The sequence below is a fragment of the Triturus cristatus genome, chromosome 4_2 (genome assembly GCF_964204655.1).
Source record: "Triturus cristatus chromosome 4_2, aTriCri1.1, whole genome shotgun sequence".
Taxonomy (NCBI): Eukaryota; Metazoa; Chordata; class Amphibia; order Caudata; family Salamandridae; genus Triturus; species Triturus cristatus.
This window is the reverse complement of record NC_140586.1, coordinates 491542638-491569065: the sequence shown is the minus strand read 5'-3', so window position 1 is coordinate 491569065 and position 26428 is coordinate 491542638. Positions and strand designations below refer to the sequence as shown.

General features: G+C 41.6%; 1 protein-coding gene across 2 annotated transcripts in view; it reads right to left on the bottom strand.

Moving 5' to 3' along the window:
* The window catches only part of LOC146834592 (ferric reductase 1-like), a 485837-nt gene that overhangs the window by 163679 nt on the left and 295730 nt on the right, over positions 1–26428 (bottom strand). For both annotated transcript variants that reach the window (XM_085602043.1, XM_085602045.1), the window contains exons 9-10: positions 19186–19299; positions 7646–7758 (exon numbers count right to left, since the gene is read on the bottom strand). In XM_085602043.1, coding sequence (XP_085458169.1) covers positions 7646–7758; positions 19186–19299 — 227 coding nt within the window. The remainder of the gene's footprint in view (positions 1–7645; positions 7759–19185; positions 19300–26428) is intronic.

Below are 26428 nucleotides of genomic sequence, written 5' to 3'. Positions count from 1 at the left end.
GAACGACCCATCAGGTTTGGTTACAGTGAAAAGAGGATTATTCATGGGTGACACACATGTTTCAATTACAACTTGATATTCCAATTGTTCAAAGATTTCTGCGACGGGAGCTTTTGCTTCTCGGCGCATGGGATATTGGGGTTGTGGCTGTGGCATTGACCGCAATGGAATCTCATGGCAGGGCGATAGTTTATCCCATCCGACCTGAGTATGGTATAACGCCGGTGCAAGCACCTGAGCAAACTCCTCAGCAAAGTTCTGCGCCTGCTCCTTAGGCACAGTGTGTGCGAAAGAGGGGAGGATTACCTCCTCCCCTCTCAGAGCGGCCAAAAGGAAAGGTGGGGGCCAGTCCGCCTCCGCTAACAAAATCTCATATGTAGAGGTCAGATTTTCCCCAAAAATCCCTTTTATTGTACGTTGTATGTCACCTTTAATTAAAAGTACTATGTCATATAGTCTGTCAGGGGGAGCCACTCTATGGTCAGCAGTTTCTACGGTAATGAACGTGTCAGTTGCTGACGCCTTCAGATACGGATGCAGTGCTTGCCACACTATTGTAACCTCCGCTGCGTTGTCAAGCAGCGTTAGCGCCCATGTCAGGTTCCGAAGTTGTGTTCTCACTATCTGTGGCATACCTCGCTCTTAATGCAGCAACTTTCTTTTTCTGAAACTGAGGCCATTGACGTGGAAAGTCGTCCTGATTGCTTTTACCATCTGATTGGCGGGGCTGCTCACATCCTTACAGGGCACCCCATTCTCTACCGCGTTCTCCTCCACCGGCTTGTGAGACCGATGTTTCCTGTGAAGAATGAGGAAAACGTTGATCAGGAACCTGAAATCTATCAGGAGACCTAATTCTCGCACGATCGCGCAACTCATATGTGCGTTCAGTAGATGCTGGTATTGGTGACGCAGGACGTGACCCTTGTTTCTGCTGATGTTTCCCCTGTTTTTTATTTTTCCAATTTTGTTTAGGAAAAACAGGACGGTCGTCTTTAGTAGGCTTAACCGTCTGAGTTTGCGGTTGTGCTACTATTTTAGCAAAAGGCTTAACACCCAAACTATTGCGGCCAATGGTCTTATAAGCCTCTGCAATAATCTTTGGTAACTGCTGAGGTTTATTGGCGTCAGCGACGAGGCGCAACTCATTCGACACTTGAAAGTTAACCGCATCTCCCTTGGCGTTAGCAAGGATGAGATCAGCAACTACGTCAAACACGCCGACAAGCCTCATTCCCAATTCGACCGCTGCCTCCGGACCGTGCTCATCCTGAACACGCTTAATCACGGAAGGCAGTACAGTCATAGACGGTGCGCTGAAGCACTTCGCATAGACTGCTGCAAATACTTTACCCCAGATCTCACAATCTGTCACCTCAGGTCTTTCTGCAAACTAATCATGAGAATCCTGTGTTTCTGCACAGGAGTCGTATTAGGAAATACTGCTTCCAGCTGGTCAAATTTCTCAGCAAGCCAATAAGGCATATCGTCCTTATTCTGGGGTTGCGCTTGTCCATTAACGATTTAACCATGATGGGACTAATAGAAACCCTGGCCGGTCCAACTGGTTGCGTCGCAAACCCAGGTGCCCCCACCTGGAGGTTGCGTGAGACGTATTGCACTAAAGCCCTATGCACCGCCATCAAGGCGGTATGTAGCTGACTAATAGAAATCCCGGCCGGTCCAACTGGTTGCGTCGCAACCCCAGGTGTACCCACCTGGAGGTTACGTGAGACGTATTGCACTAAAGCCCTATGCATCGCTATCAAAGCGGTATGTAGCTGATGTATGTCATCCACTGGAGCTTGCAAATAATGTGGATGTGGTGTGAACCTGGCCAAGACTGGCCAAGTGGCCCCAGGGATAGACAAGGGACCAAACCGAACCTGAGTTACGGCGTGGGGGAGGGCGCCATTGAACCACATACCAAGCGGAAATCGGAATTTCCTGTGTCCTATATGGCGTGTAATTTGCAGGTACCGCAGTGGGAGTGTAAGAATGGAATGTTTCAGTATTGACATACCATCGTCGGGCACCCCGAACTGCGTCAGATGACGCCGGAGTGGTGTGCGACTATGCGGTGCTATATTAACATCACCCAGGAGGACACAGAGAAGAAAAGCCATCTATAAGAAACTGTAGCACAAAAAGGGTCAGTATTTCAAAATGAAACCTTTTTAATTGTCAAGCTTGAATGAACCTATAATTTATCCAAATAGGTGGGTTAATCTGTCACTTCTGTCAACCGGAAACAGGAGTGAGGGTGTCGTGGATAGATATAAGCACTACTACTAAAGTGTCTTGAACAAAAGACCAAACGTTAGGTGCGCCATGTTGCGGGGATTCTGCTCATGCGAAGAACTATGCGCAGGAAACCAGGACCTCAGTGAATTGTGGTGTACCAAGAAACTCACCTCAGTACCCGGAACCCCTCTCCGACTAGCATCAGTGTCTCATTCATTCTCCGTACTACAGCGAAGCAACCAATGATTAGACAACCCAGAACAAGCGATTTAGGGTAATCTCAGGAATGGTGGGAATCAAGAACACTCTTTCGTCTTTATTCTCATACAAGTTCACAGCGTGAGTAATCATAGTCACGGAAAAGTTTAAAATGTTTATTTTTCACTATGTGCTCAAAGATGCAGTATTGTGGCTAACATAAGCTGACAAATGATTAGAAATAAAACAATCAGCATTGTTACAATTCCATAAAACACAAAGGCAGAAATCATATTATAATGATAGTGGAAACAGGTCTTATAGCGCCTTGTGTACCACCCTCCCCTGGCTAGAAGCTAGTTTTACAATAATAGAAGGACTTTTATCCCAAAATTGCTCTGCTGTAAGAACTCACTCGACTGCAGGTAGGTAGAAACCTCATTTATTGCATCTTGTGAGGTCACATTCATTTCGTCATTGGCAACCCTTTAGCCTACGCGTTTCAAAGCTGTGCGCTTCTTCTTCCAGGGCATAACTGGCGCTGCGAATACTTGAGTTTCAAAGAGTCCCACGTGTGTCAATTAGTTTTAAGGCCTCCAGTAGGCCTGCTTGGTAGCTCACTGTCCTGACGCACACTGGGACATGTAGTTTAAAAATTATTTCCCTCGGTGGGCTCCGCAAACTGCCAACAGTCATTACTCGGGTTTCAGTGCAATACAAGCCCTCCAGTGGGCCCCGAAATGAATTAGCACTCACTGCTCTGCCGTGAGGAGGAGAACCGTCCCTCAAAAATAATGGGAGGCTGCGGATCGAAACTACTTCGGAACCGGATTCAGCGCGGCGAACCATGAATTAATCACACTCGCTCAGCGATGCCAGACCTTACTAAAGGATTTTATAAGTTCTTAATATACAGAATTTCATTTACACCTACTAAGGGAAGACTGTAACTCGCTTTAAAAACTATGTGTCCCATAATGCCTTACTGAAAAGGAAGTACAGCCCACTAGAGGGCGACGAAACGAATAAAAGAGTAAAGCGAGACGTAATGCTTTTGTGTTTGAACAGCCCTAGAAGAAGAGGATTTACCTTGAAACGCGTCGGCTAAAAAGTCAAACTATCCAGCATATCTGCACGAGTGGTGAAGAGATAAACCGCATGGCGGGTGACCTGCGTGTTCCCTCCTGAAGCTTTCGGGCCATTGATGACTGTATTTAAAACACGGCTGCTCTGCCGTGAGGAGGAGAACCGTCCCTCAAAAATAATGGGAGGCTGCGGATCGAAACTACTTCGGAACCGGATTCAGCGCGGCGAACCATGAATTAATCACACTCGCTCAGCGATGCCAGACCTTACTAAAGGATTTTATAAGTTCTTAATATACAGAATTGCATTTACACCTACTAAGGGAAGACTGTAACTCGCTTTAAAAACTATGTGTCCCATAATGCCTTACTGAAAAGGAAGTACAGCCCACTAGAGGGCGACGAAACGAATAAAAGAGTAAAGCGAGACGTAATGCTTTTGTGTTTGAACAGCCCTAGAAGAAGAGGATTTACCTTGAAACGCGTCGGCTAAAAAGTCAAACTATCCAGCATATCTGCACGAGTGGTGAAGAGATAAACCACATGGCGGGTGACCTGCGTGTTCCCTCCTGAAGCTTTTGGGCCATTGATGACAATAATAGAAGGACTCTAGGTTTGAATGGGGAACCTTATACCTCCAAGATCAGCTTAGGTGAATCACATCACGGGATCAGCAATGCTCTCTGTAGATGGGAAGGTTTTTTCCAAGTGCCAGCATCATGCATGCAATGCAATATTAAAGGCACCCGAGTTTCAGATATTTGCAGCTGTGTGCTTGTTGTGTCTAGAGCGTGGGCCGATCAACCTGAATTCAACATCATACATTGTTATTTGACCTTGAAGGCTTCTGCACGCAGTGTTCAGACTAAGGTCGCCATGTACGTCTAGGGATGTGATATGCAGACCGTTCTCATGTGAAGAAAAAGCAAGCAAGCAGTTTTACTTATAATAACAGTTACCTGTAGTGTTGTGTGCAAAAGCGGCAAAGTGGCAAAATGGCGTTTAAACGTCTAAAACACTTATGCTAACATAGCAATGTGTGCAAGCAGAACCCTGACTTCACTACAGTGACATTGCTCGATAGGAAATGCCATTTTTCTACATCCATAAATTAATCGACTCTGTAAATGCTCGAATGACTAATCAGTCGCTTGTATTAAATGTTTTTTTCTGAAAAATAATCTGGTCCAGGTAACACGCCGTGTTGCTTGTGTTAACTGATGTGCAATAGATATTGTCCTTCCGGGGCTGTGGAGCACAAGGTAAAATAAACAAGCAGCTCAATAGGAGTAGTGGGGGCGGCCACAAAGAGACAAGGGGGAGTGGTGCAGGGGAGACAAGGAGGCACTACAGCTGCCGCCCTGCGCGCCGCTGCTCACTCCCACAAGCAAAACGTCGTGGGAGCGAACCTTTGCAGAAGAGGTGGGACATGCATCCACCTTTAGCCATTTGTGTGCTTTCATTAAAGAAAGAAACACATAAAAGCCAACACAATGCGTGGGGGGAGTCAGGTCCCACACAGAGTAGATTAGAGTGCTTACAAGAAGCCTCGCAGAGCAGCGCATGCACGCTCGCTCAAGCTCGACCTAAAAAACACAAAAAGCACCATTACCACCATTAAATCCACCAGCAATAAGGACAATACCACCACCAACACCAATACCACCACAATACCACAAACTCCACTATTACCAATGTCACTATTAGCACCACTGCCAATACCACCACTAGCACCAATACCATCAGCACCACCAATACCACTACCAACACTACCAAATCAACAATAATAGACAGCCAATACCTCCAATACCACCAGCACCAATAATGATTCCACTACTAATACCACAATATCATCACCACAATGACAATCTCACTACCAATACCACCATTAACACCACAATTAATAACATAATAAAAAACCACCACCACGTCACCACAACCAATATCCCCACCACAATTCACAACCACCTATATCACAATCACCCCCAATACTATCAATATTATAATTGTGAGTAATACCAAATCACTAATATCACACCACCAGTATCACTACCACCTCTACTACCAAGCATTTGCAAAGCCAATAGGTCCTGCAGGACTATGCTTTCATACATTAACATATGAAACTAAACACAGAACTCTTCCCCTATGCCTGTTTGATTATACGGAGCAATATAAATTAATTGTAATTTATGTGGATAAGAGGAATCCAAATTACTATCTATTGAGAAAGTTTTTTTCATATCATTCTGTTAGTTTGTCCCTGTTGTTATTTAAGGTTTGTCCCGATTTCAACTCTTTTCTCTTTGCAATTATGTGGATTTGAATTTAAAGACTGTGCCCCCTCTTCGAGGTGATTTTCCATAAAAGTGTGTTTACACATTTAATTTTAAATACTAGAGCTTTTAAAAATGTAGGGGCATATTATCAATAGATGGTGATAAATATCGCAAAGCGCGCTTAGCGATTTTTTTTATCGCCGTCTATCGCTGGAATTTATCGCCCGGTTAGCGCGTTATTAACAGCGCGTATCACTGAGGCGATTAAAATTCAAGCGATAGCAGGGATATCGCCATTTTCCATGGAACAACCCTGGTTTTCCAGTGATGTTCCGTGGAGAACGGCGATATGGTTGATGATAAGGCCCTGTGGTCTTAGCTCCACAATTCACCTCCCTTGGTAGGAATGCCTTGTTAGGAATTTAACAGACATAAATTCCTGTGTTAAGGCCGAGTTAGCGTGAAAAAGATCAGCGCTACACCGGACGGGGCCTCATCGTAAATATCGCAAAGCTCCGTTAGCGATATTTTACACTGAAGTTTTACGAGGCACGCTTACCTTGCAACTTATTAGCGATGCGAGGTGAGGTGAGGCGGAAAGAAACCGGGCGCTAAGGCAAGGAAATGTGCTAGCGTGTCCTTTTTAATAAAGCAATAAAATTATCGCCGCTTTTCGCCCGAAGACGGACACTAAAGCGGCTATAATGTTATCACCAGCCCTTGTTAATATGCCCCATAGAGTGAAAAAGTAATTTGTTGGCAAGCCCAGGTCTTCCATGTCAAATATTTTGATTTAAGAAATATAAGATTGATTTATCTTCCCTGGGCGAGGCTTGCATCAAATGAATTATATGAAGTGCTATTGATTATGTGATTTGGGTCTGTTAAAGAACAGTCAAAGAACATTTTGCTTGAGGACTTAAAATGTTCAGTTTTAAGAAATAATTTCATGCAAATCCAAAAGCCAACAGCAAGAATGTCTGATACATTTCGTAACAGCTTGTCACACCTAATTGATTGCCTCTATCCTAACTCATTACCCTCATTACCCTTGGACTACTTTATGAAACAGATTAGAAATATACATCAAGGTCTATGGTGTGGGTATAATTACAGAATATGCCTCTCTTCTTTGATGACTGGCTTCAATGCATTTCTGCTCTTGGGTCATCAACTTCCATTTTCATTGATAAGGTGATGCATTTTAAAGATGTCTCGATTTGTCGGTGTTTAACTAAACAAAATGCGAATATGTTTTCAGTTACTCATCGGATAACATAGTATTGTAAAAGCAAACTGATTTTACATTCGTTTTTTTAAAACCCCACATATGTGTTAAATTCAATAAGTCTTGCTAGGCCACATCCTATCCAACTATTTTCCTGTGGGTTAACGAACAATACCAAAGGATTTTGGGAATACAGTTATGTTAAAATGGATTTTGCTACTTTCTTTTTCATGTCAAAATCTAAGAAGGTATTAAGATTGTGTAGCATACTTGCACTGATTAAGCATTAGAAAGTGTCTAGAGTACAGGACACAAGGGATGGAATCAGAACAGACGCAAACAATTGTTTACAAGGCAGTTGGGCATAGTCAGTTATCCGAGTTTAAATCTAGCAAAAGTAAATCCTAATTTAATCAATTTGTTCTTGAATATATTATTAAATGAAAAAATTAGTATACCATGAATGTAAGTGACATCTTTCTATATGTCTGATAATCAGGGCAGGTAAAGATCAAACATACAAATTAAATACAGCAGATGTCAATGGAGATGTTGGGGGTATGAAACAAGGGAAACAAATGAAATGCACAATAATATGACTGCTAACAAACCTGAAACCAGAGTGCTTTTCCCAAAACAGGTTTCTCTGCAGCGTTCTTTAGGTAACGGGCAAACAGCATTCCTATACTCCCTGTGGTCATCCAGGCGATAAGCATGAGTGCACCTGTTCAAAAAAAGTACTCCCATGAAAATCTTTTGACTGTTAAAATATATTTAAAAGGCTAAGAAACAGATGCAAAATATCAGGAAAACAAATCTTGTTAACAATTTTTGAATTTTAATTTCAATCCACATTTACAAAAAGCAAACGTCAAAGAAATGCACAGTGACCGTTTTGTCTATCAAACCAATGCAGTCCAATAACTGCTCTTAAGCGTTTTTAAGCTTAAGATTAAATAATGCATGCCAGATAAGGAGAAGGAACTGAATCTAAAGTTGTGGCTAGTGACATGAGCATAGAGGCTTACCAGCAAGCCAGTTTTTTTTTAATGTTATCTCATCAATGGTCACCTGATTTACCTTGCTTTCAGGTTTGGTGCAATTTAATTTCACAATCCCTTCATCAAAACGGGATTTACTAATGCTACAGAATTTTAAAATACATTGACAAATATGAGTGGTTATGGAATCATGTGGTATAAACATTTCAAAATATGAAAACAAGTAACTGTGCCAGCAATGTCCTTCTTTAAATAAACCACTGACATCCTTTAAAACAGAGGTCTTAGGCTCCTTCACCCCAGAGGACATGGCATCATGCTCAAATTAGCATTACTCCACTCTGCCAAATCAACCGAGATGGTATTCAACAGAAATCTGGAGTGAGAGCATGGAGCAGAGAGAAGTGTATGAGCCAGGGAGGAAGAGAGAGTTTCTGGAGCCTGGACGAAGGAAGCATTCCTGAAATCTGGAAATAGGCTGCAGGAGCATGGCAAGGAGGGGTGCTGGATGAGTCTCAGTGAAGGAGTGGATTTGGGAGTCAGGGCAGCTTAAGTGTTGAAGCAACTAGGATGGAGAATCACTGCAAGACCTGAAGGGATACCAAGAGGGTGTGTTATAGGAATTAGAACGATGAGAAACAGAGCTGTAGACATAGGGAGGGGTAGAACAGAATTCATACAATAGGCATAGCTACTGCACAAGCCTGCTGAAAGCAATGCAAGAGTCAGCAGCAAGAGAGTGCTAGTGAAAGAACAAGAGCAGTAGCCCAGTCCTTTAACCATTGTGCCTAGTACAATCCCCACTGTAGAAACAATAAGCTTCCTGCCCCTATGCACCATCCACAGTCCTGAAAATTGAATCAATGCACATCAACTTGGATGGACTGCGCAAATCAAAACCATTTTGCTGGGGGGGGGGGGGGGTGCTTGGCATTACAAAGTTTGAGGACCACTACTTTAAAGGCATTCTCTGCTGAATATCAATGCTTAACTGGAAAAGCCCTTCCCTGGTACTGTTCTGACTCATGCAAATGCTTCATGTTTTGGAGCTCCAGCCAAGACCATAAACCACACGGAGGCAACTGCTAATGATGCACGTCATTAAACAGATACTGTGTATTACAGTTAAGCATCTGAGCAAACATATTTTACCTACGCCCTTAAGACAAAAAACACTGACATGGTCACAATGATTGAGTGGTTTGTGGTTGAATGGCACAATTAATGCTGTGCAATATTATGCAATAAGTACCTTTGTGAGTAATTATCTTTGTTTTTCAAACCCTTGTTGTGGTAACCTGTGATAATAATATGTAAAAATAAAGACGATAAAGGCGGTCTCATCTTATTTTCTCTGTTATTCTTAAAATAATTATCGCAAATTCACAATGCAATCGTTTGTGAATGATTTCCTCAGAACACAGTTATGTGTCTTTGCACTGGTATTTAATTCGAATATATGGGATTCTCCAATCCCTGTATGGAAACCAGTCTCACACTTCTTTATAATAGGTGACTTGTGATGCACCCAGTCACCCATTTTTAACAAAATGACATCAGAATTCAACTGCAATAGCTTATTTCAGTTGAGTGGTAATGTCCTAATGCTAAGTGCTAGAGTCAGCAGCTGAGGTGAAAGGCAAGTCACTGAGCATAATTGAAGCATCTGTTTAAAGAACAAAACAAAATGTTGCTTTCCTTTCTTTTGTTCTGCTTTTCTAGCTGTAGATGGACAAGCAGAAGCAGAAAGGAGATATGTATGGCAACATGTTTATTTTTGGCACTCCTTAAGTAATTATTGGAAAGCTAGAATCTTTCTGCATGTTTGTGCAGGTTCAGAGCTATTGAGCCTTATTTTTAAAAAACAACTGACTTGTATTTTACAAATTCTAATATATGTTTGCACCACTTATCTAATTGTTATGATGCGTTTTATTTTGTAAAAGAGAATATGGTTTTATTCTTCAAGTTTGTACACATGCCCTCTCTTTCATTTGAAAGAGCTACACACCAAGGATTTCAATGGTTTGTGGCAAAGATGATTGTGTTACCATGTATTATAAACAATAAAATATCTCTTTTTTGTACATTATAGGGATATTTAAAGTCAACTCAGCAGTCCATAAACTTAAAAAGGAACTTTGTTTGTCGCCTCGTTCCTCTATATACGGTCATGGAACTTCTTTAAGACTTGAAACATCCTTGCAATAAGGGTTTTTTATGCCAAATATAATGTTCTACACTGCTGGAAAATATATTTTTGTTGACCCTGTAAAGCTCTGTTCTCCCATTACACCATTCTTTAACATATCCAATGTAGTTTAACAATTCAGTTAGTTGCTACACCGCGATTCTTTTTTACATGCACACAGTTCTTCAACTACCAGTCAATATTCAGTGATTTCTGGACTTTAAATCCGAATTCTAAAGGCGAGTTTGCTTAAATTCATGTGTTTGGTAGAGGGATGGTGAAGAGTATTTTAGAAATGGTACGTCCTAATTTTTGATCTTTTTATATGCAAGTCCGACAACGCCAAGACCTCACACTGCACCAATTTAAAACTATTACAATTATTCCAGCATTGCTTAAAGATTATTTTCCAATTGCAAAATACTTCCTACTTGAAAACACTGTCTGAATTTAACGCCCAGCCACACATACTTCACTTCCTTTTTCTGATACCAATATCAGAAAGACAAACTTTTCAACAATCACGTCAACACTTTCTGTTGTTTAAAAATTAACTCTTAGAAATCTTGATTAAAGTTTTTACAAACATGAACTTTGCTTAAATGGGCTAAATTCACAATTACATGTATACATCTTAGTGGTACGTAAAAGCAGACATAGCTACTTTCACTTATTTACAAAAGTAAAATTGTACTTTCACATGTACAATTACACCAGAATATCATCATCTCATGCAAGAGAGTTGTGGGGGCTCAAATGTAGGGGCACCTGAAAAACACTGCTAAACACCCTCAAAATTGCAAGTTTGTAAAACAGTTAGAAAGTGGGTGAGGAGGTACCAGGGCAATGAAAAGTTACTGGCCTTAATTGTGTTAATTCTGGGTGTTTTCCCATTGCTGTCCCAAGGGCTCTCGTAATACTCACTCTCAAACTGGAGGTCACATACTCCTGTTAGCACTTGAGTCTCAAGGCAGCATGGCAGAGCAGTCCACTGCTGACTTAAGGAGAAACTGTTAGCTACAAACTCAAAACTCAGCATCACATCAAATAACACTCAAAAAATCACTGCCCAATGAGTGATTTTTCTATTGAAAAGTAAAAGTAGTTTGACACCCACATAAAAATGTACTTTGCACAAAATTACACACATATATGTATTGGTAGGTGGAAAAAGCAATTTAGACGCACTCCTAAATAGGGGGTGGTGAGACTCAAACTATGTGGAATGCAAAACACAAACGTGAAAGTGGGCAGCTAAACCCAGACTAGACCCATAGTTCTGGGACACCAGAAACTGTACACACACCATTAGACCCTAACTATTTAGACTGCAATACCAAGATATGGTATACGGCAACCTATCCAAAGGTATGCAGTTATGAAAATACAGGTCTTCTGTTTTTGCCAAGATTATAATATTAAAATTACAATTAGGCCTAAACCTACATCTTCTGACAGTCAGTAAGTAGCACAAGTTAAACTGTTATCTTATTCGCTGTACTACAATAATTACATTAGTATTTAAAAATGCCAAATCTATTGTCCTTGATAGCATTTGGAAAATTTGGCACATTTCTTATTTTACATCAGGTTGCCATGCAACCACTGAGGACCAACAACACACACTGGGCCGAACACTTTCATGGCAACAAAAAAGCTCATTCCCAAGAGTTGCATACTAATGATGCCAGTTTTCCAGTGGTTACTGATTCTCCTCCCTACGAAACAGGGCTGTACTTTTCCTCCAAAGACAGGGGGCATGTAACTGCTTGCCACTGTTCCAGGAAGCCCACAAAAGAGCAAGAAAGCAATACAACTATTCCCTGTCCCCCATAGAGCAATAAAATATGCTAGATTTTTCTTCTAAATCCCCAGGGTCCTATAGGGTGCTCTTTCAAGGAGGCAGTAGTACTCTTTGATGCAACTGAAGGACTGTAGATTTTCTACTTTTTTCCTTTGTATTTGATGTGCCTGCTGTGTCTGGCTTCATCAGCAGATCTCCCCGACCCTCCATAGGGGTACCCAAGCACACATCCTGTTGGCTTGCTTGAGCTGTTTGGCCCCACTGTTCTACCTGTTGCATGTCACTCAGCAGGTGAGGCTGAGTGGGAAAACTCTGCTTCTCAGTAAGCCTGGGCACAGCACTACGCTACGCTCGCGTAGTTTGCGAAGTTCGCGCTACTTCGCACTACGAAGTTGGCGATCGCGAGCATGGAAAATAAACCTCCCGGCGAGATTCCGCGAGGAGGTCAGGTTTCTCATTCGCGATGAGAAACTACCAGTTCGCGTTGAGAAAGCTGCCGCTCGAGTAAAAATCTACTCGAGCAGCAGACAACTACAGCTCGCACTGTGCTAGATGCCATTTTCAATGATTGCACAGTGCCGGTTGCTTGTCCGCACTGTGCAATCATTGAAAACGACATCTGGCACAGTGCGAACAAGGTACTATGCAGTTCGCGAAGTGCTATGCGTAGCTCGCGTAGTGCGAAGTGCACTTTGCGTAGCTTCGCGAAGTGCTACTTCGCGAACTACGCCCAGGGTTACTTCTCAGCCACTTGGCACAATGAGCAGAAGGCCAGCGCAGAAAACTCTCCATATGGGTAGATGGGGTGTGGGGTTCTCTCCTCATGAGGCCAGAGCAAATGCCTAACTTCTTACCAAGGGCAAGGACAATTTTGGTTTCAATTACTCCACCTTAAAGGGAACAAAACAACTTGAAAGAGTGCCTGGGATCCCTGTGGTGGATCCACCATCAATGGCCTCTCGGAACAATACATTTCCACTGACTTCCTGCAATTTTGTCTGCTGGTTGCACACATCCATCAGGGCACCCATGCAAGGGTTTTCAATGCCATACTTGAAGAATTCATTTTTTGTACCATACTTTGGCTTCATTGTGCCACTTTTAACACTGTTTGATGCTTCGGTCCCCTAGCTAGACCTTCTGATCCCACACGGTTTCTTTCTCCTCCGTAGCAGCAACTTGGCTTCTGGGGCCTTACCTCTTCCACATGGCCAGCCGTGGTGTTCTCCAGCAAGTCTACTTGGCTAGAGAAGTAATCAGGGAGTTAAAGCCACTAGTGCTGGAAGAGGAGCCTAGGAGAGTTTGGGCCATCATTTCAGCAGCACTGGTCCCACTTATTTTCCTGTCCCTCTTCTTTTCATGTATTCTTCACTGGAAGAGTCTAAAAATGGGGATCTCATGAACCTAGGAATGACCTGCCCAATCCAGTGATAGCACATAATGCCAGAAACCTTAACCTGCACTTCCATTGATCAGTTATAGGCTGTACCACCTTCTGCATAGTACTCATGAAATAGTTGAAAACCGTACCTGTTTCCAAAAATATTTTACATCTCACCTATAAATCAAGCTTCGCCCACCCATGTGTGGTTTGCTCCTTCTCTAACCTAAAAGAAACCCTCGGTGATGACTGGAGCCAGAGGCCTCTGGCCCTCCCTTTCTATACCCTCCAAAACAATTTACAGACATATGCTGGAAACAGCTTTGGAGATTCCACCCGCCCTCTTCCTTTTTCAGGAGAAGCCTAATCACTTTGTGTTCAGTGGCTTTGATTGGCCAGTTGTTACTGCAGAACAATGAACTCCCCCAGCGGAGCAGGTCAAAGCATGGATCTTATTAAAGTTAGCTGAGGTAATTATGCTGAATTTTGAAACATATGAAGGAGTTTACATATATCAAATTTCACCTCATATTTAAAGTCTAAAACTGGTGATATATATATTAAGCAATACCTCTGACCTTAGTAGCACATTGAATCTGGAATTGCGGAACAAAATATAACTTACACAGGTAGTGTACAGTAAATTGCGCATTTCGCTATATCCAAAACATGGTAATGCATTTCATTTTGATCTCCAATTGAAATTATATTAGTTTAGCCTGGGTCTCATTTGTGATGGTTTACATGCAATGTGTTATGGTTATTGCATAGCCTCTCTAAATGCACCTGCACAGCATATGCAAATAATGCTCACAGTCTCCATGGAGTATTGTTCTATTGTAGTCAGTTGGAGTCCGAGAGCATATTGGCAAGCTGTAGTGTTAGTGATGTTACTGGATGAATAAAGAAGAAGTCACGTAACCGTGACTCCGTTATCTTTTCAGTAAAATCCTGCGAAACAGTTGACCTTATTTTGAAAGGTGGACGCTGGGGGATTGGCCAAGGTGAGTACCCACCGAGACTTGACCAAGCTGAATTTTGTAGGATGCTCCCAGCTGGGGTTCTCAGAGTGTGAAGGGGTACTTGGTAATCAACAGGAGCAATCAGCGAAGGTGTTGAGGGGAGCCTAATAAACAAGCATTTTTCACTGGTGAACAGTGCTTGTATAGCGGCACTGACACAAAATGACACCTTTGTTCAGTTGGGGTCACAGGCATGTGGAGGCAACTGCAGCAGGCCTCTCTCGCAACTCCGTGACACCTCTAAGCCGGCTGGGTGGCCGAGGACCTGAAGTTGGGCTCACTGATGTTGGTGATAGTGGTTTTCCTGGAGTCACCCTATCTTTCTTAATACACCTTAAGAAAGAGCTGACAGCCTCAACTGCGGAGTAGCCCAGTTTGGCTTGGTCCTGGGGGTAATTGGAAGTCAGTCACCTCCCCCTGAATAAACTTTCAAAAGCTTGCGGTCCCTTTTTTGCCTACCAGTCTGATAAGGGATTCCTTTCAATATCATATGAGAGCATGTCCCTGGGCACTCTCGGTTTACTGAACAGGCATTACAGTGGAGGCTGGCCCCTGCAAAGAAATGTTGCGCCCATTGATGGCCCCCTCGGTGCTGGATGTGGGAGTATTGGGGCAAAGCAGATAGGCCAGGTCCCAATGGGTAATGACAACCTCAAAGCATAAGCAGACAAAGCCCCAATCTATAAAGCAGCTCCTGCAAGGCCAGAAGAAAGATTAGAATGACAAGGAAGAGAAACAGGGCCCTCAGGAAGGTCAATATTCATTATTATCACTACAAAGGTCTCTGTTCTCCTTGATACAAGGGATCCAAAATTTCCCTGTACCTCACGATTAGTCTTATATCAGTGACTCTTTTGGAGCAATATTTTTACAGCTTATTTGATCAATTTGGGATTATAAAGATGGGTCTTTACCATCTTCTTTTTAAACCCACAGTCCTGAAGATAGTATCACTGACTTGCAGTTACAGAGACAGAAACGTGGACATAAAGTCCAATTTCCTCAGAAAAAGTAATTATTAATTGTAATATTTGCAACCTAGTTCTATTGTGATTGTCAGTTCCAAGCACTGTGTATAGGATTTGGTCATTTGTCACATTGATTTATGGTTTTGTATGATCTGTTAAATTTATTTATAACCGCTGTTAATGTGTCTTTCGAGATTGACATTTTGTGAACCCCTTGGAAAAAAGTATCTGTTGAATATATATATGAATCTTCACACCTGCTTTTGTAAAATTCTTGTTCTTTCGAAGTAATATATTTTTCTAAAAAATTTGAATTTTATTATTTTATGTCATTATTTGACATTTTTGATTTTCAAAAATCTAAGTATATTTGTGCAAATATATCCCTCGTGGGCACAAATTATTTTATTATTGTTTACCCGAGCCCCTGAGGTAAAACACAAAAGCAAACACAAAACAGACAGATAGACGCACACTCTCATGGAATCTGATGAGGAAGAATCTCCTGCTAGAGCTAGCCAAATTTTTTACTTATAAGTTCTATTATAAAACTATCACTTGGTTTCTGAAAATGTGAATTGTAAAGGTGGAGATATTCGTGGTGGTGCTCTTGTCCCTGGGGTTGATCACGAACGTTTGCAGAACACAATATTCACCTCACAATTGTGACACCTTGCTCTACCCCCATTCTCCTACCCACAGACAATTTTAAGTCCAGTTTTATGGCTTCAGATGCTACCTCACGATATGAGGTCTATTCTTCATTTCCCAATCAAGTTGCACACCTGTTAGCACCCTCAATACCATTACATGTGTTTGCTCTATGCGGTGCAGGCTCTTTTTTAGTTTTACCAACTCAACAGGGTTTTGGGAGGAGCCTGGGGGGTCCGAAGGAGAATGTGTTCCCTGTGACAGGTATTTTATGAGACATCTCGAACCTTGGTGAGGACTTGGTGGGAGACCGGAGGAATGGACATCATGGGGTCTCGGCTTTAACACAAGACACATTCAAATCCACAAACAAATAGGCATCCACCACACACTATGGCAAATGGCCTTCGCATAGTTAGATTAAATGTGAAGGGCCAGGACACTCATTAAAAACAGGCAATGCTCAAATGGCTTCATGACAAATACAATATCATGCTCTTGCAAGTTACCTTTATTGAGCTGGGATACATCTCGGCTTCAGTCCTATTGGTTTACAAGACATTTCCATTCTCATGCCCCAAAAAAGACCAAGGCCCATGATTACTAACATTTTGCATCATGGTTGCACCACTTATTTGGCGCAGTCATGATGCAAAATGCTATTCAAGATTTACAAAGCCACACAAGGGCTGATTTGCTTTGCTTTTAATGGCTTGTAAAAAAATATGTAATACACTGTAGCACCTTGCACTGTGTTGGGTTACACTACGTTAGCTAGGCATTACAAGGATGAGCATCGGTATTCCCATTAATCCACTAATGTATTCTGATGCAAACCTAGATTGAATAAAAGTGGAAAACCTGGATTAATGCCAAAATGGTGCACATACCTGAGAGAAGTGTAACACATAGAAATATCCTCATATCTCCTTGTTCTGCAGCACACATAGAAAGAGGAATATGCCTCTATGTATTGTTTTTGCGCATGAAGGTACACCTTCCTGCACAAAACAATCCAGCCTGTAACAAAGGAACCCTTACACCACGCAACATATGTGCATGTGATTACTGTTCGGAAGCTCCTCCAATAGCAGCTTCCCAAGATACTTACTCGTTTTTTTTAGAATTATGAGAAGTTCTGAACTTTATATCATATTTAAGAGTAACCCTATTGGGGCATAATTCTGAGTTCATTCATTAATGAAACCTTCTGAAATGAGCTAGAGGAAGCAGACAAGGCACTTCTTGAAAGCCAGGAGAAACAAATGAACTTTAGTATTAATTTGATATAAAATACTATTGGCCAGAGCTTAAGATGGGAAAAGAAAACTGAACAAATAGAAGGACCAAATTGAGCAATCACAAACCAAAAATTGCAGACTTGGCTTTCTACAATTTAAATATTAGCTACTTAAAACCCAAAATGCCATTCACTGAAATAATCATGAACTGAAGTGTGAACATTAGGCACAGCCTTTCATTTTTTAGGAAAAAAACGTCAAGTTCAAGAGTGCATTTCAACCAAGGCAGGTGGGAGTATTGTGCAAGGCCTTCTGGAGCAGTGTGGTATGCTTGGTTAGGCTCATTACTATGACATTTTAAATACATTTTTGCTTTACTAGAGTGAGTATAGGGAGCCACAAGGTCTCCTCTGATAGTCATCTGAAAATATAGGGCAATTTTCTGTGTTCCACACATATTTGCTGCGGGGGCAATGGAATTTATTTGTGTATAGTTGGGTGTTGTATCTGGCCCATAACACATTCAAAGCATCAATTTTCCGAAGGTTATTTTTGGGCCGATAAACTCTTCCTTTACTCACCCAGTAAAAAGAAGGTCCTATTCATACATAAGTAAAAACATTTTATGTTTTCTGCAAAGACTTTCGGCGACAACAATCAGAATTCCTGCCTTTGTCTAAAGCATCCCTCAGAATAAATGGGTTTTTCTCTAGTGCAAGAGCAAATTATATTACCAAAATTAATTGCTTTGCATCGTTTGTGACCAATATGACTGTCACCTTCCAGGAACGATTTGTGTATCTGAAAGAAGCAGTGATGCAAAAATATAAGGGAGAAACCCTAATGCTAAGAAAAGGGACGGGTTTTTCAAGCGCAAAAACAAAGAAATTCCTTTTCAATCCCTTTTCAACTAGAATGATTGTAACCGTGATGGATATATGAGTAAATATTATAACCGTCTTCAGATGCGGATCATGTGGTATAGGTACTTAACAGACATATAAGCAAGCAATAACATCTATAGTTAATGCAAGGAATTGAGAGAAAATAATCAGTGTTGAGGTAGTTGAGATCTTATAACAGTGATTCCAAACAAGCAATTCCTTAAATGACAATAAACTATATTCAATAATGTGCTTCAATTCCAATTATTTTATTAAACACACTATTGGTTGTAAACCAGACATTTAAAAACCCAATGATTAAAAACATTTATCACAGTGATTTCATTACCATGTAATTGGTAAATGAAATCACTGTGATAAATGTTTTTGAGGGATAGGGATTTATTTGTTTTTGCGCTTGAAAGAAGCAGTGAACACTATAATATTTAGGACATTTTTACTTTCCACGCAGCACACACAATCATATGACAGGCACACACCCACATGCAACATCCCGCCCTCCCTCCCCGCACACACATACATGGACAACACAGTTTCCTGTGCCTTCTTTGCCTACTACTTTGGGATACATCAATACCAAGTTCAAGAAACCAGCTTTCAGAAGCTGAAACACGCAGATGTTTATCTCCCCGACTCTGGCAATTGTTCCATATGATTATTGTGAGGAATGCAGTTTAGCTGCCTCACCCTTCTCCCTGGAACCATACACAGCTCATTTGGACTTTTAAGTTGCTTATTTTGTATTGTTTCCTAAGATGTGTAACTACACCTTACTGGGAACAATGTAATTGTGCAAGGCGATTCAAACGTGAACGTTTTAAAATGTTTTTATTGACCTAATACAATAGACTTATCTATATTTAAAGTAGAACTGCCCTACAATGAATATAACATTCATTTCAGCAGTGCTTTTTTCACGGTAGAGGATGACTTTGGTATGTTTTCACATTTTCATTGAAGAATAATTAGAAACAAAGTTATACCTACCATGAACTCTAACCTTTAAAGGTTTGGAAGATGTTAAAACTTGTGCTCGGGTCGCCGTGATGTCAACCATCTCGTTTGTGATAAATGGAGTCTGAGTATGTTTTCCTATTGATCCTGAAAAAAGAAACGCACATATGTTATTCATCCAACTAGCCCTTACCAACTTCTTCCGAAATACAAATGAACTTGATTGACATCTAATGTGCCGATGAAGCCAAGAACATATTTCCAATAGTTCCCTATTATGGTCATCTGGCTACATTCACTGTCACCACCGTCACTTTTCTGGTTCACCATCAAGCTGCCGTTGAGCAAAGAGGTAAAAAATACTCCAAGGGCTATATCATGATGGGCTTTATTATGGTAAGGGCTCACTGCTTCGGTCTACACCAGAGTGCACTTTTAACAAACTACATGTTGAACAGACCAGGGCAGCGAGCCTCATTACCATTACTGCGCTGACCTCAGGGCAGCTGAGCACGTATACTGCCCTCAGGGTATTAATGAAAGATACCGGCATTTTGAAGAAGTAGCGCACACTTGCACTTCATAGGGAGAAAGAGATCCTCCTACAGGCAAGTGTAGTGTTTGACTGTGGTGAGTGCAAACTATGTCAAGTCACAAATACGTCACAACTTCATAACAGATACATGATATGAATGTGCATTTAGCACTTGATTCTTATTTGGTCTAACAATATTTTAAAAAGTGTTACATTTGATACTAAATATAAAGAACGTTTACTGTAGGATTAGTGAATTTATTCAGACTATGGGCCTGATTTAGATTTCAGCGGATGGGTTAATCCATCACAACAGTGACAGATATCCCATCCACCGGCATATAAACCCCATAGAATACTATGGGATTTATATTTAATTTTTATACTTATATTTATGTTTAAGCACGTTACGTGAAAAATTTATGAACCATTCCCACTTAGTAGATATGCATTCACTATAAAACGAAGTTCGACATTCATAATGCCTGCCTTAATACATTGAATCGTTTAATGTTTAGAACATTAAATGGAAATCATCCTCATATATGTATAACTGGATTGCACTTGAAACAATAAAGATTTTATGTAATGTGTGCCTTAATATTTCATATATTTGATTTAAATGTAGTTCTAAGCCATACAAAATCCCAGGATGCTTATTTCCAGTCCAAGGAGGACCTGTCTTGGCAGTTTGGGCTGGACTGTTCCCATGTGGCACAGGATCAAGACTGATTTGCATATGGCTGGGTCTAAACTGGGGTGGCATGGTGAGCAAAAAAAACAATGGATTTAACCTAGATCTCTTGACTGGGGGTGAATGTTTGATTTGCTCCACATTTCGTCCATCATCTGTGTGTCTTTTGCTAAAGTGAGAGGTTGACAAGAGAGAGTTGGAGGCAGAACGCAGCAGTCTAGAGGTGAGGTACTGAACAAATCTCTTCTCCAGATAACCAGGGCTAGAGAGATATACTTCCCTGTGAACCAAACCAGGGCTTTGAATAGGTTCCATTTCCTGATAGGCAGGCATTGGAGAGCTTTCAAGGATGATGAAAGCAAAGAATGTTTAGGTAAACACAGGAGAAGACTAGCCTCTGCCTTTTGGACCACCTGCACATGATTCACCAAGGCTTCTGCAACTCCTAGATAGAGGGTGTTTGCGTAATTCAGGTGCAAGCTGATCAGCGTGTGGATAACCACTTTACTAGCCTCGAGAGGAAGGAGGGGCAGAAATGTCTTAAGACTGGGGAGCATCACAAAACATTGGCCGAAAACCAATGAAACCTGCGGCCTCATGGAAAGGGTAGTGTCCAGCTTTATTCCTAAGGTTTTGACCCCTACAGATGAAGGGGACGGGGTCAGCAGGGAGCCATAGATCTTACCACCAGTTTGACCCTTGTAATCCAAATGAAATTATTTTTGTCTTCTCTGAGTTGCAATTAAGTTGGCTGCTCTGCATCCAAACAAAGACGGCTTGCAAGCAATTTGTAAAAGAAGCTGCAATAGAGGCATGGGAGCCATTGAAGACAAAGAGCAACAAGCTATTGTCAGCATGTAAAATGATTTTACATACAAATGGCTCGACTACCGAAGCCAAAGGGAACATGAATACGTTAAAATTGTTTGGGCCTAACGAGGAGCCCTGCAGGACCTCTTGGTTGACTGCTTTAGCTTCAGGAGAGAAAGGGGTGAGCCAAACTGACCGGCCTCCTGAAACCAGTAAGAACTTGCACCAGTCCCACACAGTACCCCCCAGACCCACGGCGGACAGTCGGTGGAGGAGGATAGAGTGGGACAGTGTAGAAGGCAGAAGACAAGTCAAAAAGGATCATGGCTGCATTTTTCCCCGAATCCAATACCCATTTCATATTGTCTGTGATCTCTAGCACTGCTGATTCTGTATTGTTTCTGGGGCAAAAGCCAGATTAACTGAGATGTAGCAAAGTGCCTTGCTCAAAATATTCAGAGAGATCACTATAGCCAGTTTCCAGTCGGCAGGCATAACTCCCGAAGAAAGAGAGAGGTTAGAGAGGTCAAAAATAGGGTTGATCATGGGATTAAAGATATCTACTGCAGCAGCTAACAGAGTCGGGATGCCCGATTTATACTTCATGATGACTCCCCTGCATTGTTCAATGAGAACTGTGTAAACCTGTTGTTATGGCTGTCAGGATCAACCTGGCAGACAGAAAGGAGACTCTCCTGCAAGGCAGGCAATGATGTGTGAATATTGACAATTGTTGATTCAAAGAACTTTTCTAGTCCGTCGCACAGCTCTTGGGACTGGACAATAGCCCTCCGGCAGGATTGCATAGCGATGAAAGATTTCATGATGTGAAAGATGGAACAACAGCTGTACTCAGCGGAATTCATTTTATTCATGAAAAACAGTCTCTGGGCCTTCTTCAGGGAGACATAATAAGCTCTAAGAGCGAATTTGTAAATGGCTGTACTAGCAGATAAATAGCTCTTTGTCCAAATAAGTTGAGCTTTTTGCAGGATTTTTGTCCCTCAGCCATAGAAGCAGAGAACCAAGTGAACCCTTTCTCTACTTCAGCTCTTGTATGGGAGTCAGCACATCTGCTGCCCCAGTTATCCAAGTGTTGAGTGCTCCTACATTGTGGTTGACATCATTGGCCAGACAGGCGTGAATATTGATAAGGAGATCCACAAAATCAGAAGTCTTCACCTTCTTCCTTGCCCTAATTACAGTGTGGTCTGTCCTCCTGCCCTGCTGGTGGGGTTGATCTTTTTTCTAGTTGAAAATAATCAAATAGTGGTCAGACCATAGGGCAGGCTCAAGAGGAGCGATAGACAGCAGACAATTGGAAACAAATCAAATCGATGATGTGTCCACCTGAAAGAGTGAGTGCCAAAACCAACTGGGGCAGATTGAAAGAGAACAGATGCTCAATAAGTGTAAGTGCTGACTGGTCCTGTGGGTCATTAGCATGCAAGTTACAACCCACTAATATGATAAAATTGGCCTATTGGAAGAGATAAAGGGCATGGGCTTCTTCAAGGTATCCCATGAAATCCCCAGCCGGGCCCAGAGGGCGGTGGACCGATATCCATGAAAAAGAGGTTTGAGCCAATAGCACAAGATGGAAACCTAGAATCTCCACCCCCTGAAGAGCAGCAAGCTAAAAAATGAAGCATGTCAACTGGTGTTTAAAGGTAATCACCACCCCTCCTTCCTGTTTGTGCCTTCTGCCACAGTGGAACAGCGAGTACCCTTCAGGAATGGTCAGCGCAAAATCAGTCGCAGTAGACTCATGCAATCATGTTTCAGGCATAAAACGCATGTCTAGCCTGCCACTGCAGAGAAGGTCAAAGATTTGCTGGGTGTGCATATGAAGGGAGCGAACACTGATTAGAACAGACGATAATTCCTTAACTAATTTTTTTCCTTGCATTGAGATGTTAAGCGAACCTTTCTTAGGCTCGAGAGAGGGAACAGGGGTTAGACAGTCCAATGGGATTCACATTTGCACCCTGGACAGGATACACATTTAGGATAATACTCGAGGTACAGGAAGTTATGGCAAGAAAAGCAACGGCAAAGAGCGCTCATCTCACTACTAATATAGCAGATAGTCCTGTGGTTGGCATGCAAACCACAGAGGGCATGGCCGGTGTTGGCTGCGGTTGGGATGCGGATGGGTGCAGACGGGCTTGTCTTAGTCTTTGGCATTACAAACAAACCTGATGTGCATGTCTGCACCGTGGTGCTGCTTAAGTGAAGCTGCAGCATCAGAAAATCCCCACCTCCTGCCCACCTTTGTAATTGGGATTTTTTTTCGTGCATTACCCAAGACCAATTCTGATAAGATATTGTTTATTTTGTAGAAAAGCTATGCCCTATGAGGATTATAAGCATTGTCATTAAAGGGAATTGTAAAATGGGGATGATGAGCATTTTTGCTACCACCACTTGTCTCAACAAGGAAATGGGACAGACTGCTTGATCGTGGTGAGGAATTTCTCCAGATTACCTGTCAATAGTTGGTTATCATGAAGATAGATTTTAATATCTAGATATTTAATGATAACTGGTTGCAAATTTGGTACAACATCATAGTCTTCTAACCTGGTATTTTCAGGTATCAGAGAAAAGTCATGATTTATCGCTGTTGGTTTTTAGCCCAGATACTTCACTGAAATCCCCAGCCCTGCCATAATTTTAGGCAGTGTCCCCAGTGCGTCCCCGCCATTATTTTAGGCAGTTTCCCCAGTGGGTCTACAAAATCAGGAGATCATCTTTTGCATAGAGTCATATTATTTGCCTCTCCTGTGGCAACCATATACTCCATTCTTGTGCCTCAGTGCATAGCTTGCATGCCAGTGGTTCCAGGGAGAGAGCAAAAGGTATCAGTGAGAGGGGATACCCTGTCTTGTTCCCCTTCGTATCTGCCACTTTTCTGAGAATATAATTTCTGTCCAGACTCCAGCAAGTGGTTGGGTATAGAGCAATCTACCCATTTTAAAACGTCCTGACCCATCCTCCTACGCACCCATAATCGATCCAGCTATTGCAATGAATCAAAAGTCTTCTCTCTATATATAGCACCATCATGGAGTCCCCTAAAGAACAATAAAAATGTGTCTTAAATGACCATGTCTACTGTGTCCTAGAAGGAATCCATGCTGGTCTTGATGGACCTGTTCTGGGAGAAGTGATGAAAATCTATTTGTGATCACTGTTCCCAGTATTTCAAGTTCAGAAGTTAGAAGGGCTAAAGATCCTTAGGTCCTAAAATATATTAGGTCTCTACCTTTTTAAGAGGTATCACTATAGTGGCTTCTCTGGCTGACTTAGGCAAAACCTCCCTCACCAGGGATGAATTATATATTAATATTAATGTAGGTGTTAGCAAAATGTATACATGCATAAAATTCCATTAGGAGGCCCCCAATGACCTTGCCCTTTGCTAATTAGTTAATGGCTGTTTTAATCCTTTATGCGATGAGAGGCATATCCAGTGAATCATCACCATAGTCAGTTGGGTTAAAGGTATCTCACCTAAGTAGTACATAATATGTTCCATCGTTGGGATTGTAGGAGTTGAACACAGTTCCTTATAATACCACCCAAAGTCTCTTTAATCTCAAAATGTGTGCATAGTAATCTCTTACTGTTGAGTAAATCAAACATATGGGTTTCCTGTCTGTGTCTGTTCGGACTAACCATGCCAATAGGCATCTTTCTCCATGCCCTTTGCTATGTTGCCTGCTGAAATATTTTTTATAATTAACCTTTTTCAGCTTGTCTACCTGGTTATGATATTTCTTTTTTCTTCTTGTAGGTCCTTTGCCTAGAGTGGTTCAGCAACCACACTGACCTCTAGCTTTCATATATTTTGCTTAGCAATTTTATTCTCTTGGTTCACATTCAGTTTAATCCTGTAGGACGTTTTCAGGTGCATACCCCTGATGACAACCTTGAAGGTGTCTTGCTCCATTGCATTGTCCTGTATTTAACCTTTATTTTCATGTGGTAGATTATGTGCAGTAGGACCTCCACTTGCAGCTGACAAGCAGGCACTGCCAGGGGGCTCCTTCCCATTGAAGTAACATCTGAAGCTCATTGTGGCCATACTGAGTATCAGCCAGGTATTCTATGCTATTTTTTGCTCCTAACCCACTTCCCTAATTCTGCCCTCAACAAGGACATATCTAGCCTGGTGTATATCCCATGTAATGGGGAGTAAAAAGAATGCTCCCAAGTATCTAGGTGCATCTCCCGCTACACATCAATAAATTGACATTTATGGGTCTAGGTTGTAAAACATGCAAGTGTTGCACCTACGGGGACATAGTTCACCGGAAGAATGTTGAGGGAAGGGCTGCAAGCAATCTTTGTAAAAATAGAGCACAGTGGGTCTTTTGAATCAGATATTTCTGAAAATGTGAGTGCAAGTGGCAGGGCAGTGTACTGCCATCTATAGTAAACACATTCTCTATGAACATAGCATCTTAGGATCAAGACAAGTCACTGGAAACAACCAGTAGTTTCATATCCTACAAATACTTTAATTGTAGTAGTACCAAGTCTAACGTTCTGCTACGCAGTTGGTGGTCCAGAGAATCACACACAGCTCTGCTCTTGGTATACCCCTCTACAAAACAAGGTAAACAGAAGGTCTTCACTGTGGGAAGTTTGGATTTGCAAACAAGTACTGTTAAATGAGCAGGACAGATTTACCAAAAATTTAAGACACTTTGGCTCTGGTATTAATATACACCATAACATATCACAAATGTGCCTACACAAGAATTGTACCTACCTGTCAGTTTTGTATAACAGTGTCAACTTTTGGTCACCTAGCACTTAATGAAAATTTTTGATAAGGTGTCTCTAAATTTCCCAAACAGAAATGTTAGTGCATTAATTTGTTTTACTATGTATATCCTTGAAGTGTGTTTAGTTTAGTAAGGATTACATTTCAGTTGTCTGCCTCTATCAGGACAGCCTATCTGAAGAACTAGTCCACAAACTGCATAAAGAAAACTTTTATTTGGTAACATGCGCTAAAGCAAAAATCAATCAATCTTTCAGAATTGGGAGTTGCTGCATGGGCATTCTCCATCTACCCACTGTACTTTAGACGAATAAAACAGATACAGTTCTGATCCAGTGATTTAACGCAGCCTAACATTGCAAAGAAAAAGGATAGAATAACATGACATACACTGAGAATAAGGTGTTCACTGAATATGAATGCTCCAATAATACGATTGTAG